Genomic DNA, 18,314 nt, shown 5'->3' with positions numbered 1-18,314 from the left:
ATATAATCTACTACATTAAACTTTTCATCAGGAATAAACTTCATTCCCTTTGATAATAATGAAAGTGTTGTTTTTTCAATTCTATTTTAGTATAATTATAGATGTGAAAATCTTTGCTTTTACTAACTACTTCATTAATTTTTACTATACCCTCATCCTTGTTGTTAACTGTTCCACTTACTGTCTTCTCCTGTTGTAATTCACTTTCTCCCATCTGTCTCCTGTCCCTGTTGGATCTGTTCTGTCCCATTCCCATTCTTCCTCTAAAAATTATTATTACTGACACCTTGCCCTCTATATATACCTTTAACATTCCTTTTATTATACCCTTCTTCTCTTGACCCATTTTTATCCCTAAAAGTAGGATGCCGTATATGGGGGGTATGTTTTCTATATGAACCACTTGTTCTGTTGTTGTTAATAATTTTTTTCTCCCACCTGTAGGCATAACCTTTTTTATATTGGTCAAGGTCTCTTTCCATCTTTTTACATTTACGTTCATGTTGTTTGGCTAACTATGTTTCTACCCATGTGTACTGTGATTCTAAAATTAATTCACATTCGTCGAACATTAAATCACTTTGTATAATATTGTTCAACTCTTCCAGTTCTACTAGTAGTGAACAAATTTTTTTGTCATTACTTTTTATAATAAATTTCATAAAAGTAAAGCCAAACTGATCAAACATTTCAGTACATTCATTCTGCACACTTTCATCAATATCTACTCCCATGGGGATCTTAAAAAATCTTAGTCCCATAGGTACAATCCCTTCATCAATACATTTCTTTAGGTAACCATTATCAAGCTGTACACTTTTTAAAAGTTTCAATTTTTTTCAAAAGTCAAAAATCATGTCTCTCAACGGTTTATCCTCTCCTTTTTCGGTTGCCTGGAACCTCCGTTTAGGTCTTTTGGCTGAGACTTGTTGCTCCCCTTTCTGTGCACTCCTCTTCTTCACCTTTCCTGGGTCCTTGACCCCATTTTGGGGCTGAATTTTCACCCATTGGGCCAACCTCACCTGAGCCTTTTGTTCCCTCAAATTGACCACTTGCTTCCCTCAGTTCTGATGTTGGTCAGAGATGTCAAGCTTTCAAAAAAGGTTATTTACATTCTATCCTCCTCCCAGAAGCCTTCCACCAGGAATGTATATGCAAGTGAATGGAAAAGATTCTCTGTTTAGGCTTCCTGTAAGAGTCTGGAACCTTTATCTGTCCCCATAGATGATATTCTTGATTTCCTGGTAGACCTTTTCATTCTGGTCTGAGCTACTTGACAAAGTTTATTTGACCGCCATCCCCAGTTTTCATGTGGGGATTGATGGCACACCAGAGACAGCCTTGAAGCTTTCTAAAGCTTTCTTGAAAGGTACTCTTCTCCTCAGACCACCAGTATGAGAGACCTGGTTCCTCCCTGGGATCTCAGTTTGCTGTTACAGGTTCTCACTAGCCCCACCTACTATTTGAACCTGCTGCAACAGTGTGTCAAAATACTGTCCTGAAAGACCTTTGTCTTGGTGGCCATTACTTCATCAAGAAGGGTATCGGAGCTTCCATTCCCCCTTATCTAGTTTTCCATAAGGGTAGGGATACTCTTAGAACTAATCCTTCTTTTCTACTTGAGATGGCTTCTAGTTGAATTTGAATCGGTCATTACATCTACCCGTTTTCTTCCCTGGTTTCATTAGCAAAGGAGAGTACTTACTAATGTGTCTAGAGATTCATCATCAATTGAGGTTTTATTTGAACAGAACTAAAAGTTTCAGAAAGTCATATCTCTGTTTAATTTTCCAAATCTCGATTGGGCAAACCTGTCTCCTTTGCAGATAGCTTTCTGACTGCATTTCCTTTCCTTACTCTCGAAAGTGAATTCCATTACCTAGCAAACTTAGAAGTCACTCTGCTAAGCAGTTGCCACCCCTTTTCCATTTTTGCGTGGGCCACAGTAGAAGACATTTGTGCAGGTGCTACGTGGTCTAGCACTCAGTTTTGTGAGCCATTACAAGTTAGATGTACAGTCTAGATCCAGATCATCCTTTGGCTCCACTATTCTGTAGTATATTTTCTCAAGTCCACTATTTTTATTTTTTTTTCCCCTGACTGGGGGACTCTTTTGCATAGGTTGAGATGAATGGAAAAAGACTGCATCAGGCAAGAAAGATATATACTTATTGTAACAGTGGATCCATATTGTCTTCCATCCATTCATCTCACCTGTCCCTCTCCGTACTCTCTTCCAAATCGTCACTTTTCGGATTCTTCCTGGCCGACTGGGCAAACCAAGCATGCAGCTCTCATTTGGGAGATGTGTATAATGCCATTTCCCTTTCCTTGCTTTCCCTGTTTGTTGGGTAAAGCCTAAGGCTTTTCAGAGCTATTGTAGGGTCATGAATAGGGCAGACTTGACCTGAGGAGATGTTAGAGCAGGGCATTATGGATAGAGGAGGAGGAAGAGCTTGAAGACTGAATATTCTAAGGTGCCAGCATGGGATCTTAGTTGGATCTAGGATACCCATAGGTTGAGATTGACAGAAGAGAGCATTGCTCTGTCTTTATGGTAGGTACATAACTTGCATATTCTGAATTCCAGGCAGTAGTTAGTCCCTGCAGTCTGCTACCTATGTCCCGTCATTATGTCCTGCTCAAAATGACTCCTTCATACCTGCTGACATGGCCTTGTGTGTCATGTCCTTGTCTGTTCTAATCTCTACTGAGAAGAGCCTAAGTTCTTCTAGTCTGAGGTCATATTTTGTCCCTCTCCTTCTCATTGATCTTTATGGTAGCTGTCCTTAGCATTTGGTCAGGCTTATTCATTCTGCTGTGTGCTTTACTGAATCAGAAATCTTGGGGGATTGCCATCTTATCTTGATGTTTACTGCTATTTGGGATTTTTACCTTCTTAGGATGCATGAGCTCAGAAAGACTGAGAGTCCATCACTGCTTCTGCTAAGGAAGAGAATATGGGGGGGCAAGCAGACCAGCCACATTACTTGCTGATCAGCAGTTTGCTTACCTGTTATTAGCAGTCTGTGATTAGCCTTCTGGGAGGTTCAGCTGGTTCTGGTGCTGCTTTCAGGAAAAAATGTCTGTTGTGAATGTCTGAGACACTTAATCTTTGGCAGTTAGCTTTATTAAGACTTTGGATCTCCAATCCCAAAGTAGAACTTCCTTTGGCACTTTTTTTTTTCAGGATTTTGGCTTCAGACTTCTTTTGATCACTGTCTTTTTTCTGTTATTTTTGGGGACTTTGGGAATAGTCCTTGGTATTGTACACAACCTTCAATCTACTGTAAGATAAAGTTCTGTCTAAATTGGATGGTCTTTGTAAGAGTCATCTGTTGTGAGAATATTTTATCTAGCCTTTATCATCTTTGAAGCCAATTAATAATCTCCACTATATGTAGAAGAGATTCAGTCAAGATCAATAGTTTGATGTAGATGAAATTCATAATTTTATGTTCGTGTTGCTGGTTTCTTTATTTGCGTAGGTGATCCCCTCCCATGTTCATTGAGGACAAAGTCTGGGGATCTTGAGTCTGGGTAAACCATGTGTTACCACAGAGATACTGTGGTTTGCAGAGTGATACATTACCTGAGCACAGAAGCTTCATATGAAGGAAAAACTACCACTTAGTGTGCTCCTGGAAGTAGACCCCAACAGTCAGCCCATTGCAGAGGGCCGTTTTGAAAATCACTTGATGAGGTGAGTACTCAAATATCTATATTGTTAAAATGTGGTACACTACAACTTTATGTATTGTGTGTTTTAGAGTAAATCCATTTTTCATATCTGTTCCCTTGTTACCTTGCAGGAAGGACTCAGTGGTCTCTCTCTAGGCTTGTACGGGTATTTAAATGTAAATTAGTTATTTACCTTGTCTGATAAAAGTAGTCAGTAGTTATAGCTGGATTCCCCTGCCTGTTCAGCATATTTGTAGGCACACTAGCATGAATTCATATGAAGCAATAGCTGCAACATGGTTCAGTGATGGTTGGTAATGTTCAGCATTTACAATTGCTACATCCTGCTATTGTAAATGTTTAACTTTTAGAGTTGATCTTCTTAAAACTGAGAAGGTAATCAACTAAGCTACACTTGAAACAGTCTTAGGGTGTTTTATTAGTATAATGCTGTATTTCATGTTAACTGCATGCTTTAAGTCCATCATTGTGCACTGATCTTGTGTTGTTGTATTGCAGCTGTACGTGTGGATTTATGACCCTGTTCACTTTAAAACTTTTGCCATGGGGCTGATACTGGGTAAGTTGTTCAGTTATCTAATAGGATTTATTTGCTTATTAATATTATCTAAGTGGGTAAGGTGATTCTTTTTGTTCCATTTCAACCACAACCTATGTATATTGTGTATGCATCCCAGTATTGAGTAAAATACGAAGTGCAGTCTTGAATATACTAATTCACATTATTTTTATAAAGATTAACCCACACTTAAGTTTGTTTACTGAGTTTTACTGTGTAATTCAGTGTACACTGTGATTTTTGTCGTACACTGCACTTCATTAATTAGTGATATGGTAATGATCAACTTTTGTCATACGGTGCAGTTCATTGATTTGATTTGTATTACACGAACAGTCAGATAAGTGTAGTGAGCAGTTGTGTTGCCATCCAGCATTATTGCATTTAACAGTCCAGAAATTAGCTTATTAGTATTAAAAATGCATATAGATATATAAAATGATGGCAGGAATCGCAGTCAAGTTTATGGCAGTTGGTTACATATATTAATACCTTCCAGTGATGGGAGCTTTACAAGAATTTACTCCTGACTAGTCAGATGAATTTGCAAGATTGATCCAAGGAGTGGGTCCCCAGGGAATGAAGCACACAGGTCAGGAAGGAGTAAATCAGAACGCGCATACCAGCAGGTGTTAGAACTGGAGACTATTTTGTTGGGGGGAGGGGCGATAAGGGTATAAGCAATTCTTACAGAGTACTAATTAAATCACTTTGATTATATGTTTGAGCCATGACAGAATATTTGTCATTTTGTCCTGTATTAGGTGTTTACCATGGATCACTGATGCAGTAGTACTATTCCTTATGTTTGGGATTTACCAGAGTCTGATATTAGGCCTTCTAGTCTGAGTTCCAGAGCTTTCACAGATGTTCCCAGATGTATGGCTTCTCCTTTCCTGCCATCAGACCAGCATACCCTGTAAGGAGGAGATGTTCATGTCCACTGCTTCATTCTTTCTCCCAAAAAAGTAATTGTTCATCAACCTTCTCTCCATCTGTTCTTTTCAGCTGACTTTCAGAGAAAAGTAGGAACTTGGTTTGAGAATTTTTTAAATGGCAGGAAAGTTGCTATTGCTGTTGCAGTGTCTTTTAATTGGTTTCATAATTGCTGATGGTGATGTATTGTATTGTCTTTTAAAATTGGCTTTAAGATTAATGCTTCTGTTGCATTGCCTTTAGTAACTGTTACTGTTGGCTGTAGCTATTGCTTCTTTTTGGAAATTGTGTTTTCTGAATTTTCTGAGGTCCATATTCTCCTCAGAAAAATACAGTGCGTGTCTGCAGAAGGGAAATTCTGCTAAAAGACTTCTACACTCTGCCTTTCTTAGGGGGACACCAGGTTTCTTTCTCTAAATGCTGTGCTATTTCCATAAGACAACTTTTTCGGGTAAGCCCCAAAACCATATGACATGCCTAGGTCAGTGAAGCTTGAGGCATTGGTATACATCATGTGTCTGCAAGTAAGCCTTCTGCCTCCAGCCTCTAACTGTGGAAACATGAAATGAGAGTAGCCATGCAAAATAATTAAGGATTCTGTGGGCAGAATGCCCTAACCCCATGAATCCCACAAAAGCCTGCTGATGTCAGGTCAAAAAAGGACTTGACTTGTGCTCTCCAGCCCCATGTCTGTCTGCAGTGCCTGCTGCTTTTTGACAGGCCTTTGGGGTAGGTTCAGATGAATTTGACCATTCCTAAACTGAGTGTGCCATTGGATATTCTGATAACTATTGATGATCTGATATGTAGAGACTGATCTTGGAGGTAGCAGATACCAGTTTATTCATCTGGAGAATTGCTCCTGCAAGAACTTCAGCAGAAGTCTTCAGTGTCTTTCAGCTTTTCCTAGGAGTCAGGTTGGATGTTGACAGAATCAGCTTGGGGGAAGTGCGTAAGCCAGTCATTGTAAATAAGCTGGAAATACTCCTGTAAGCAGGGATGTCTATGATTGCAATCAGGAAGGATCACTAAATCGGTCACTGTGGACAGTTTTCACCTTATGAAGCTCCTTTCCCTCTGGTGATCTTAAGCTCTTTGCTTGCCACGTATCCTGTTTGCTACTGGACCTTTACCTCAGTGACTGAGTAGTTCATATGTAGTTTTATTTTAAATGAAAGTCTTTGTCTGTCTCAGTTCCTGGGCCTTCAAAGACATCACCTTCCCGTTTCCACTTGCAAAAAATGTTATACCTAGTATACTTGTATGTCACTCTGGCTGTGAGGATGCCAAAGCTTTGTTCTAGATTTTTTAGGTAGATGTTTATTGATAGAAAGAGGGTGAACTGGTGCATGCAGAGATCAATATTGGTTATGTGGTTGATACTTGGTGTAGTGGCATGTATCCAGCACAGGTATAGTAACTTATATTGTTTGGAAAAGAGGTAAATCTAAATATAGGACCCATCTGGGAGGGTTCTTTTCATAAATCAGTTGATAAAAAATGTATCTGTTTACTGTGAGTACTTCACATTATTGTACTTTTTGCTATGTGTACAACATGTTTAGTACAGATTACTTGCCTTTGGCCTTTTCTCTCTCCCAGCATTGTTAGCAGTTGTGACAGAAGCTTTTCAGCAGAAAAAACTTTGCCCTCCTTTATTTGGTTAGCTGATTGCTTATGGCTTCTTAAGACATGCCTTCCAGTGAATTATCATCAAATTGTAGAAGTTGTCCTGCTTGTTGTGCAATATATTGCCCTTATTGGAACGGTATTGGACACGAGAGCTCAAGGTTGTGATATACTGGTCCTGTATGCGTTTCTGGGCCAGGTATATATCCAGTTGTCTCCTAAGGTTTATGGCATTAATTATGCTTAATTCTGTTTGTGCATGCACATATTGTTGTAGACTGTATGCTGACAGTAGCTGCAGAGCCACCAGTTCTGTTCCAGATTACTTTTTTATGTCATAGTTTTGTAGTTGCTGTCATTTTATTTGCTTCTGTGTAACAGCTGGACATTGGATGTCAGTCAGCACGTTTCTCCTCCATTTTCATGCATTCCTGCCTGTTTTTCCCTTTGGGCTTGGAGCCACCAGCCTCCCATCTGGAAGAATGGATTTATTTTATCAGTGATGTTGCGAAGTAAATGGAGACCATGGTGTCATCATTGTTGCCCACCACAGTTGTCTAGTGTATGTTACTGTCTAGCCCTCTGCTTGATGGGAGATGTTGCTTAGTGGATGTATGTATGGATGGTATGAAGGATTTACTTTGCCTCCATGGTGAAGTGCATTTCAGTGCACTGTATATTGTGTTTAACTGCTGATGTCTGTGCTGTAGTCCACAGTCTGCATTAGGAGTCATAATAACAGGCACCCCCCCATCTTGCAGCATACCTTTACCCCCCTCCCACCCCAACCCAAGAGGTGAAAGCAGGCAGGTGCTTTGTCCTTCATTTCCAATAACCATTCACCTCCTGTAGCACCTGGGCATCTAGTCAAACCCAGGGCACCATAGTTATAGTTAAGGCTTAACCTTCTCTTTTGTAGAGTTGACCAGTTTTCTCCGATTACTACTGCTATTTGTTAGGGTTTCTGCCTTTGCCTATAGCTTAAGACTAGGCTTTCCTGTTCCCTACCAGCAACCTTTCTAAGAATTTAGGATAGTCCATGTGGAGTCAGCATCTTTTCAGGGGCGCACGGTATTTCAGCTGTTGGAGTTTCTTCAGATAATCCATCTGAAGCAGAATGCTGTGTAGTTAACCTGATCAACTCTGCGATACTTCCATAAGTGGAAGTTCTGTCATTAAGTTCATGTAGTACAGGAACTGTGTATCTGAACAATGATTGGGAAGCAGGCCACTGATACTCCCCTATAAAAGAACAAAAAAAAAAAAAAAAGTAAAATTATTGGAATGATTACGTACCTTCACACTTATTCTTTATTCTTGCTCCAGAGAAAATTCAGATGCTGTCTAGTAGTTGATCTGCTCACTGTTGAAGAAGCAGTCCTGCCTTCTCTCTTCCTTCAAGCCTGGTGAGGGGAAGTCATTTTTGGATCCATTGGGAGTGCTGTTTCTTTGTGAGTTTAACTCTGTCTAGTGGATGCTTCACTAACAGGCAAAGATTTTATAATAAAGGCCAAGTGTTTTTTTCTTACCCCCTAGCAGCTACTGAAGGGATTAATTTCAAGTCCTTTGAACCTTTACCTCTTGAGAAATTATCCTTGTCCAAGCAGTTAGGACTTGGGAACTTTGGAAAGATTATCATTACTTTTGTCAGAGATCTTAGTCCCATTAGTGGAAACCCAGCAATTAGATCTCTTCCCAGAGGTTCTGGAGGTCCTAAAGGCTAAGTTTTCAGTGTTGTGTTGTTTAGCCAGTGTTTCTTGGTCTTACTTTATTGTCTTAACATCCATGTGATGTGGACTTCAGTCTTTTCTATGTAATGGTTTATGTTTTTGCTCTATTAGCCTTTCTTAATATGGTAGATTTGGTTCAACACCACCTACTTAGCAACTTTGAAGGAGGAAATGTTTGTGTCACACACCCACCCACAGGGTGTGAAGAGGTGATGAACATTTCTGGCTTGTCAGAATGTGTTTTTGTTCAAGACTCCTTGTTCAGAATTCTAGCTTTGGGAATGATGGATAGATAAGTTGTTACACATTCTCATAATTAGTGTATATGATGGTTCACTTGGACTGGAAGGCCATTAGTAAATTGCATAACCTTTATTTTGTAATATGTGCTTATGTTTTGCCCAAGTTCAAAGATGGTGACTTTTGGAGTTTGGGTTCAGGTGAGCAGTCTTGAAAAATCACATCTTGAAATGCAGAAAATCTTTATATCATAATTGTCTGTGAAGTGCCCTCTATAGACACTGACATCATGATGAGACATGTTGTTCTTACCAATACTGTGAAACAAGGAGTTTATTGATATTGAGGTTTCTACAGCTGAAAATCTTTTTCTGATGATCTTCACCTCAGTTTGTCATTTATTTGAACTGTAGGTTGACAACTGAAGAACCAGCAGAAGAAGCTTACTTCCAAAAGCTGAGATGTCCCTTAACCCATACATTCATGTGTCATTAATTCTCTGGAGGATTAGGACAGAGGGAATAGTGATGTTCATCGTATTACACTGCTGCAGTCATTACACTTGGGTTATCCTGCCGTCAGGCGGTCCCTCAGTCAGCCTGAGTTCCAAAGTCTTGGTCTGGCGCCGGTTGCTGTTGCTTCTTCCCTGACGTCAGTGTGACAGGGGTATATAAGATACAGCTGATGCCATTTTCTTCAGTCTTTTTTGCCGCACGGTGCCTGAAGCAAAAGCAGTTCGCAAGTGCCGGTCGGCCGACTCCTGAGATTTTCATTTCCAAATCCAGAACCGAAATCTTCTACAATGCTAAGTACCCCATTGGGGAAACTTTTTCTTGCCTCAGACCGATGTCAGTAAAAGTTAATAACTGTATTTTATTTATTTATTTATTTTGCATTCGTTGACCGGGATTGTCCGACTGGATGCATGTCCATTTTCAGCGGAGGCCCGGGGAGAAAAGCTCCAAGGGTAAGCAGATACAGCATTACATATTACTAACAGACTATTTACAGAGATTACACAAGTAAGCAAGTTAAACAAGTTCCACAGGTTACAGTTAATCCTGAGCACAAGTCAGGATTAAATTAAATTACACAGTAAACTGGTTAACAGATTTTTACACATTCTAGAGAGAGTTAGCCAGGCTTGATACATTGACATAGCCAGTTAAGTGACAAATGTTGTTTGAGTCTAGTTTTAAATTGACCTAAGGTGGAAAGTAAGGTAATATCAGCTGGAAGAGAGTTCCAGGATCTACTTACAGAGTTTGCAAAGAGAGAATCACCGTCTGTGTTATTAATTTTGCTAGTCTGAATTAGTAGTTTGTTAGAGGATCGAAGCAGTCTAGGATTGTTATAGGGGGTGATAATACTTTTAAGTGCAGGAGTATTGTCCGGATTATAGAGGATTTTATAGGCCATAATCAGTTGGTTATACTGGATTAGGCTGGGTAGTTCAAGCCACCCAAGCTGATTTAGATTGATGCAATGATGTGTCCTAAAAGGCAGCCCAGTGGCAAACCTGGCAATGTGGTTGTAGCAAATTGAGAGTTTAAGGACAGTCTTGTTTAAATTCGAGAGTAAAGGGATTGCATACACAGAAGGGTTGAAAGAAGGTGAGAGCGAGTTATGGCAATTTTAGCTGGAGGGGTTAGGAAGGCTTTTGTTCTGTAAAGTGACCCTAGTTTTTTATTGATGGTTTTGATAGTTTGGTTAACATGTAGGTCAAATTTTAGATTATTGTCTATGATGACACTTAATAGTTTTGTAGATGGGTCAGGGGAGATTATTGTGCCATCATTTGATTTTATGGTAAAGGTGAAAGCGGTAGACCTATGTGTTGGTGAAAATAACAGCATTTTAGTTTTTTTGGGATTTAGGATCAGGCGATGTTCAGAAAGCCAGTTTTCTGTTGTATTAAAGGTGGTCTGGGTAGCTGACCATAACTCTACTGGAGATGTGGCTGAGCAAATCAGAGTAGAGTCTTCAGCATATTGGATACAGCTGACTTGTGGGATGACAGTATAAAGGTCATTAATGAAGATGGAGAATAGCAAGGGCCCTAGTATAGAGCCTTGTGGTACTCCAAGGGTGTTAGGTAGAAGGTTAGAGAGTTTGTTCTGCCAGAGGACAGCCTGCTGTCGACCATTCAGGTAGGAGTGAAACCACTGGAGAGCTCCAGTATCTAGACAGAATGTTTGCAGGGTGTGGATTAAAAGTTGGTGATCAGCCATATCGAATGCCTTGGAAAGATCCAAAAAGAGGGCTGAGGATATATAATTATTGTTGCGATTATGGTGTTAGTAAAGGCTAGGAGGGCTGAAGTAGTGCTGTGATGAGGACGGAAGCCATGCTGAGTGTCTGCCATAAGGCGATATTGGATTAGGAGGTGCATGAGTTGTCTATGAATACATTTTTCCATAATCTTTGCAAGTGGAGAGAGTATAGCTATTGGCCTATAATTGGAGAATTCGGTAGAGCTGCCTCCTTTGTGAAGTGGGATTACATAGGATATTTTCCAGATGGTGGGAATTTTAGCTTCTACTATGGTTCGATTGATTAGTATTGAGACTGGGTAAGCAATAGCATCAGCTGATTTTTGTAGGTACTCGGCAGGGAGTTGATCAGCAGAAAGTGTAGTGGGTTTTAATTTTTTGATCAAGGTACGGATAAGTGAAGTGGCAACTGGTTGGAAGCTGAATGCGAGTAGGTTTCTAGGGGTGCTACTTTCAGGACCAGGGGAGCTAAGAGGTAGTTGGCTAGCTAGGGCTTGAATTGTTTCAGTAAAGAATTGGTTAAAACTATCAGAAACATCTTCAGGGGGTTTATCAATAGTAGCAGCAGGGATTGGGGTTGAAGTTTGTCCAGGATGTAGTAGATTATTTAAATCTGCCCAAAACTTCTGAGGGTTATTTTGATTTACTGTCTGTAAATTACAGTAATATTGTTTTTTGTCTTGTAAAATTGATTTTTTGGTTTCATTCCTGGATTGCCTGTATGTAATGTGATCTTGAGGGTCTTTAGAAGAACGCCATAATGCCCATGCTTTGTTTCTAAGGGTAATTTTGAGTTTAGACTCTATAGAAAGCCATGGTGCAGTTTTTGCCTTGGTTCTCTTTGAACGAACAGGTGCATACAAATCAAGGATCTCAAGGAATTTGTTGTTAAAGTATGCTACTGCTTCCTCTAAGGGGAGGTGTTTTAGAATAGACCAATTACATGAGTTTAGTTCTTGATGGAATTTGGCAGAGTCAAAGTTTTTATTGTTTCTAACCTTTCTGAGTAAGGGTTGTTGGGAATTAATGGTTTTGTGCTTAATTACATATGTGAGAAGGTGATCGCTTAGGCCATTAAGGAGGGTACCAGAGGTGTACAGTTGGGGGTGACTGTTTATGAGTACCCAGTCAAGTATACTTTCTTTTTGGTTGTGTTTACCTACCCTGGTAGGGGTGGATATGATTTGTGTAAATGCATGCAGGATAATATGGGTGGTTGGGGATTCTGAGGAACAGGTGCCCCAGTCTATGTTAGTCTCCAAGTAGTAGGGTTTCTTTGGGGTAGTGACATAGCCAAGTGCAGGATATCTTCAAATGTAGATATATTGTTACCTGGGGGAATGTACATACAGATGATATTAATGCATTTATTTTTATTAAGTTGCAATTTGGTGGCAAGAATCGCTGAGTTATTAATCTGAGGAGGTTGTATTACATCTATGGTGACATTCAACTCAGATTTATAGAGTACAGCTACCCACCCCCCTTCCTCAAAGCACGATCCAGCCTGTGTATGTTGTACCCAGGTGGTAACACTTCATTGTCTTTAGTGTTAGGTTTTAACCAGGTTTCAGATAAACAGAGAATCTCAGGGGAGTGTACATCCAGAAGTGCATGCAATTCATGTACCTTGTTATTAATGCTTCTAATATTGAGATGACAGACTAGGAGAGAGTTAGTTGGCCTATTAATTGTAGGTTTGTAGTTTAGATTGCAAGTAGAGGGGGTATGTGTATCTGAAGTGAGTGGGCCAGGGTTGGGGTGAATATCACCACCAAGTATTAGGTTGAGTCCATACTTGCTGATGAACTTCAGGAATTTGTTTATTAGTTTGTGGTAGTGTTTGGATCTAGAGCTAATGTGCCTGGGGTTGAGCTGTTGATAGACAACAAGATGTTGGATAGGATCTGGTACTGTAAGTATGGTTGAAGGTGGAAGGATTTACAGCTGGGGTGATAGTATGGCCTTTTGGGACCTGAAGTCCCATGAGAAACTGGTTTTCATACAAGGTAAGGAGGTATGGTGTGAACAAGAGGGGTAGTAAAGAGGAGTATATCATTATCTGTGATTCAGCTAGTGAGTTAAGGAACTGTTTTACCTGGTGATGCAACAACAGAAGATAAGAGTGGTGAGGTAAAGGTACTGGAAGGGGGATGGGAGAATGCCAGATGAAAGCTAATAGGTGCTATTAAAATGTAGGCAGTAGAATGGGGGTGGGTGGAATTATCCCAGATGAAAGCAGATAGGATCTAGAAAGTGGGGGAGTGGCTGTAGTACTATAAATTTATAGGTACTGGGGGCGGGAGGGAATTGGGGGCAGGGAGGGGAGCGAAGAGAGCCCGAGCGTAGCGGGGCTATTGCAATTTACAAGGTTTCCTAAGGTGTTCTAAAGCTATAAGGTAAGTATTACAGCTCTTAATGTAAGAGTCAATTTACTTCAGTTACAGGGGAAGGGAGGCAACCACTCAAGTAGAAACAAAGAGCCCTATGGCTGACCAATATGGTGACTATTTCTTGTGGGAAGCAAATACCTCATAAGGATTTCAGTTCTTATTGTATCCCATGCCTAGGCCCAGACCACAATGTCACTGGTTGTCGGTTTTGTGCTAGGTTTAACAAGCACACTATTAAACGTCGGTTTGATTTTGCCCGACATTATTTTGGCAGAAAATTCAATTATACCATGCTGTCTGAACTACCGACGACTGGAATTCACAAAAAGCGCAAAGACAATGACAGGCATCCAAGGCCCAAAACTGACAATGAAGCCTCTTATAGGCCAGTCGCCGGTTCTCCAGTTATCAGCGAGGCACCTTCGCAGCCCCTGATGACCACTTCTTTAGAACCTCGGGCTGCCTCTGACTCCCACGTGGAGATGGCTGGGCCTTCGGATGCACCACTTTTACAGCCTACCGAGACTAACCCTTCAGAGGGAGCTGAACAACCCATAGCTTCAGAGGGTGTTTTCAGACCTACTCAACTAACCATTAAATCTTCTGCTAAGGCTAAAACTCCTTTAAAAACAAAGAAACAAATTCAACAATCACCAGGACAGGCCTCCATGCCTAAGAAACAGATGCTCAAAATGACTGAAGACCTAATCACCCTGATCAGGGGATCCCATCCCCCTCCTGATAAAAGGCCTAGACAGGATGCAGGCTATGACTCATCCGACCAAGTATCCATCTCTTCAGACGCTTCCTCAGACCTAGGATACTCTTTACCCCCTTATGAGGATTCTGATGCTGAGGAATCAATTCCTTCAGCCTCTCCGCCAGAGGACTACTCTTTTGGGGAAACCTTACATAGAGGGAGCATTTCCATTGGGAGGGCCAGGATTATTCAGAATCCAAGAAAAGGCACAGAGATTTCTTATTACCTCAACACAGACCCCTTGCTATTCCGCCAGTGTTAGATATTGTGGATGATGTGTATACTGAATCCAGTTTAAATCCTGATTCTTTACCTCCTGCTCCAGTTAAGCCTGATAGATACTACAGAGTCCCTGACTCTCACAAATTTCTTTATAAAAGCCCTGCTGCTGACCCTGAAACTATTTCTCTGGGCCCCAAAGGGGTAAAGGCCTCCTCAGCAAAGAATCCATTCCCCTCTGACAGAGATTCCAGAGCATTAGACAGATAGGGTAAGAAAGTATATACATCTGCAACTTTATGAGGGCCTTAAATTGCCAGTTTCACATGCTAAAATATCAGCAATATTTGTTGTCTCAGTTAAAACAAAAAATGTGTGCAGACACAGATTCTCCTAATTATAAAGAAATGCAGGATTTATTGCATGCAGCTGAACAAGTGCGAAAACATACTTTGCAATGTGGTTTTGATTCATTAGAGGCCTCCTGTAGAGCAGCAGTTAGAGGATCTGTCATGGTTAAACAAACAGACATTACCAGATCATGTTAAAGCGAAATTGTTGGATGCACCTCTGCAGCAGGATGTTTTATTTGGCGTTAAGGCAGAAGAGGTATTAAAGAAAATGGAGGATAAGGCAAAATCTATGCAAACGGTGAAGGATTTCTTACAGGTTCAGCCTCCTCAATTTAGCAGAAATTGGTCAACAAAGAATTGGTCCTTTCCAGTTACAGACAGACCTCAAAGGGGCAGATGTCCAAGAGGCAGAGGTCAACCACAAGGTCCTTACAGGCCTCGTCAATGGGGTGCATCAACCCAGAAAGAAGGGGAAGACAGGCCTCAATCTTACAAAAAAACAGCCCCAATGACTTCCCATTACAGCTGCCAAACAGTTCTCTATTGGCAGCTCCACTGGGAGGAAAACTGGCACTTTTCTCTCACAATTGGCATATGATCACCAAAGGCCAAATGGGTTCTCAACATTGTATCTCAAGGTTACAGGTTCCACTTTCACACTCTGCCAAGGCTAAAAGGATTGCCAAATCTCCCACCAAATCAGTGGGCAGAGGCTCAAAGACAAATTACAGCACTCATGGACATGAGAGCTATTCAAAAGGTACCAACACAGGAGCAAGGACAAGGTTTTTACTCAAGACTCTTTCTGGTTCCCAGAAAGGACAAAGCCTGGAGGCCCATTCTAGATCTTTCTTCTCTAAACACTTACCTGGATGTCCCAAAATTCAAAATGTTGACACTACAGCAGCTTCCTCCCATGCTGGGCAAGAAGACTTGGCTGGTAACTTTGGACCTCAAGGAGGCATACCTGCATGTCCCTATCCGACAAAACTGCAGAAGATACCTCAGATTCATAGCTGGTTCAATGCACTACCAATTCTCTGCACTGCTCTTTGGCTTATCTACTGCGCCCAGGTTCTTCACAAAGTGCCTGGCACCAGTAATTGCATTTTGCAGACAGAAAGGAATTCAGATTTATCCGTACCTGGACGACTGCCTGATTCAAGCAGAGAGCAAGGGCATTCTTCTAAAACATCTGGCATTTGTAAAAAAGTTATTAAGTTGCCTAGGGTACACCGTAAACAAAAAGAAGTCAAAACTAGTGCTCTCACAAGAGATAATATTCCTGGGTGCCAGCTTGAATACAACGGCCCAGATGGCTTATCTCACGCCAGACAAGCAAGGACATCTGACTCAGTATTTTCAGTTGATGGCGACAAAGGCTCAACTCCCTGCAAGAAAAATTCTGCGGGCCTTGGGTTACATGGCATCTTGCATACAACTAATTCCATATGCTAGACTGCATATGAGGAAACTACAATGGTACCTAAAGAGTGTCTGGTCTCAACACTGTCAAAGTTTGGAAACAGTAATACCACTAATTCTGTGCCTTCAACAGGAGTTTCGATGGTGGGCTCAAGCTTGTCACCTCAACAAGGGACAGCCTTTCACTCAACCCACAGCCAGGCAAACACTGACAACAGATGCATCGGATTACGCCTGGGGAGCACACATGGCAGGAAAATGTATTCAGGGCAAGTGGCCCGCAGAACAAAGGCATTTTCACATCAATCAAAAAGAGATGCTAGCTGTACAAAATGCCCTTATAGCTTTCAAGGACCTTCTGCATCCAAGACAACTACTACTAAATACAGACAACATCACAGTTATGTGGTACATGAACAAGCAAGGGGACACTCATTCTTATCCCCTCTGCAGACAAGCCATGACCTTGTGGAACACAACTCTAACCTATCAAGTTCATCTGCAAGCACAATTCCTGCCAGGAGAGAAAAAAACTCTGGCAGATGACTTAAGCAGAAACATCATGGATCCGCACGAGTGGAAAATACATCCACAAATATTCAGAATGATAACACAAAAATGGTTGAGCCCGGACATAGATCTGTTTGCATCCCCAATAAACTGCCAGCTATAGAAGTTCTGCACAAGGACGTACCACCCACAAGCATGGAAAGTGGATTCTCTCTCATTCAGCTGGAAAAACCTACAAGTATATGCTTTCCCACCACTACCTCTCCTTCCAAAGGTACTCATAAAAGCCAGGAAAGAAAGGCCAAACATGATCCTGATTTCCCCAGACTGGCCACGCCAGCACTGGTACCCAATCTTAAAGAACTTAACACAAGGGCCACCCTGGATTTTGCCTCAAATCCCACATCATCTGACTCAGCACAGCAATCAAATACTTCACAGCCAGCTAAAGACTTTAAACCTGGCTGCATGGCAGATTCATTAGTCAAGCAAGCAATGCCTCTCTCCAAAGCTGTTATGGATGTCATTCTGGAGGCCAGAAGGCCTAGCACCAGGAAAGCCTATTCGGATAAATGGAAGAGATTTTGTGCCTGGAACCAGGCTCACAGCCTTGATCCTCTTGTCCCAAATATTCCTCAGATTTTACAATATTTAACTGAGATGCTGGACAAAGACTTCTCCTTCTCATCCATCAAGATCCACGCCTCTGCCATCTGTGCTCATTACAACACTGACCCACCTATTTTTTCTAATTCTTTGCTGAAACAGTACCTCAGAGGGGCTAAAAACATAAGACCGCCCCGTAGAACACCAACTCCAATTTGGGACCTCAACTACGTGTTGGAAAAATTAACTTTACCTCCTTTTGAGCCAGCTAATTCAGCAGATTTAAAATATCTCTCTTGGAAAACTGCTCTGCTCCTGGCAATAACCTCAGCACGAAGGGTTTCAGAATTACAGGCACTAATGGCAGTGGAACCTTTCAGCATTTTCCACCAAGACAGGGTGTCCTTAAGAACAAACCCTACTTTTATGCCAAAGGGTTGTATCAAGTGTGGCTCTAAACCAAACTATTCACTTGCCAACTTTTTATCCAAACCCACAGAATAAAGGGGAGAGACTTCTGCATTCCTTGGACATAGCACAGGCAGTTACGCTTCTACTTGGACAAAACCAAAGCCTTCAGGAAAACTGAGCAATTGTTTGTAGCATACGCTGCAGGAGCACAGGGAAAAGCCATTTCAAAACAAACCATTTCAAAATGGATAGGACACTGTATACGTTTCTGCTATGCACACCATGGGAAAACTGTACCTAACAACATTAGGTCTCATTCCACCAAGGGCAACAGCCACTTCAACTGCCTACCTCAGAGGAGTACCTACCAAGGACATTTTGGAAGCAGCAACTTGGAGTTCTATACATACCTTTACCAAGCATTACCACCTGCCTCTTTACTCTAAATCCAGAGCTGGCTTTACCACTGCAGTGCTGCAGGGCCTTATAGCCACCCCTAATGCCTTGTAGAACTAGCCACCCAACCTCAGATTTGGGATTCTACCCAAGTGTAATGACTGCAGCAGTG

The 18,314-nt window shown here is 41.3% G+C and overlaps 1 protein-coding gene across 1 annotated transcript in view; it reads left to right on the top strand.

Annotated features, from left to right (window-relative positions):
- Positions 1-18,314, top strand: part of SEC62 (SEC62 homolog, preprotein translocation factor) — a 924,572-nt gene that overhangs the window by 711,194 nt on the left and 195,064 nt on the right. Inside the window, exon 6 of the mRNA XM_044070077.1 lies at positions 4,201-4,261. Within this exon, the coding sequence (XP_043926012.1) occupies positions 4,201-4,261 (61 nt within the window). The remainder of the gene's footprint in view (positions 1-4,200; positions 4,262-18,314) is intronic.

The sequence above is a fragment of the Protopterus annectens genome, chromosome 4.part1, assembly GCF_019279795.1.
Source record: "Protopterus annectens isolate FY-2018-M chromosome 4.part1, PAN1.0, whole genome shotgun sequence".
Lineage (NCBI taxonomy): Eukaryota > Metazoa > Chordata > Ceratodontiformes > Protopteridae > Protopterus > Protopterus annectens.
This window is presented reverse-complemented; position numbering and strand designations above follow the sequence as displayed.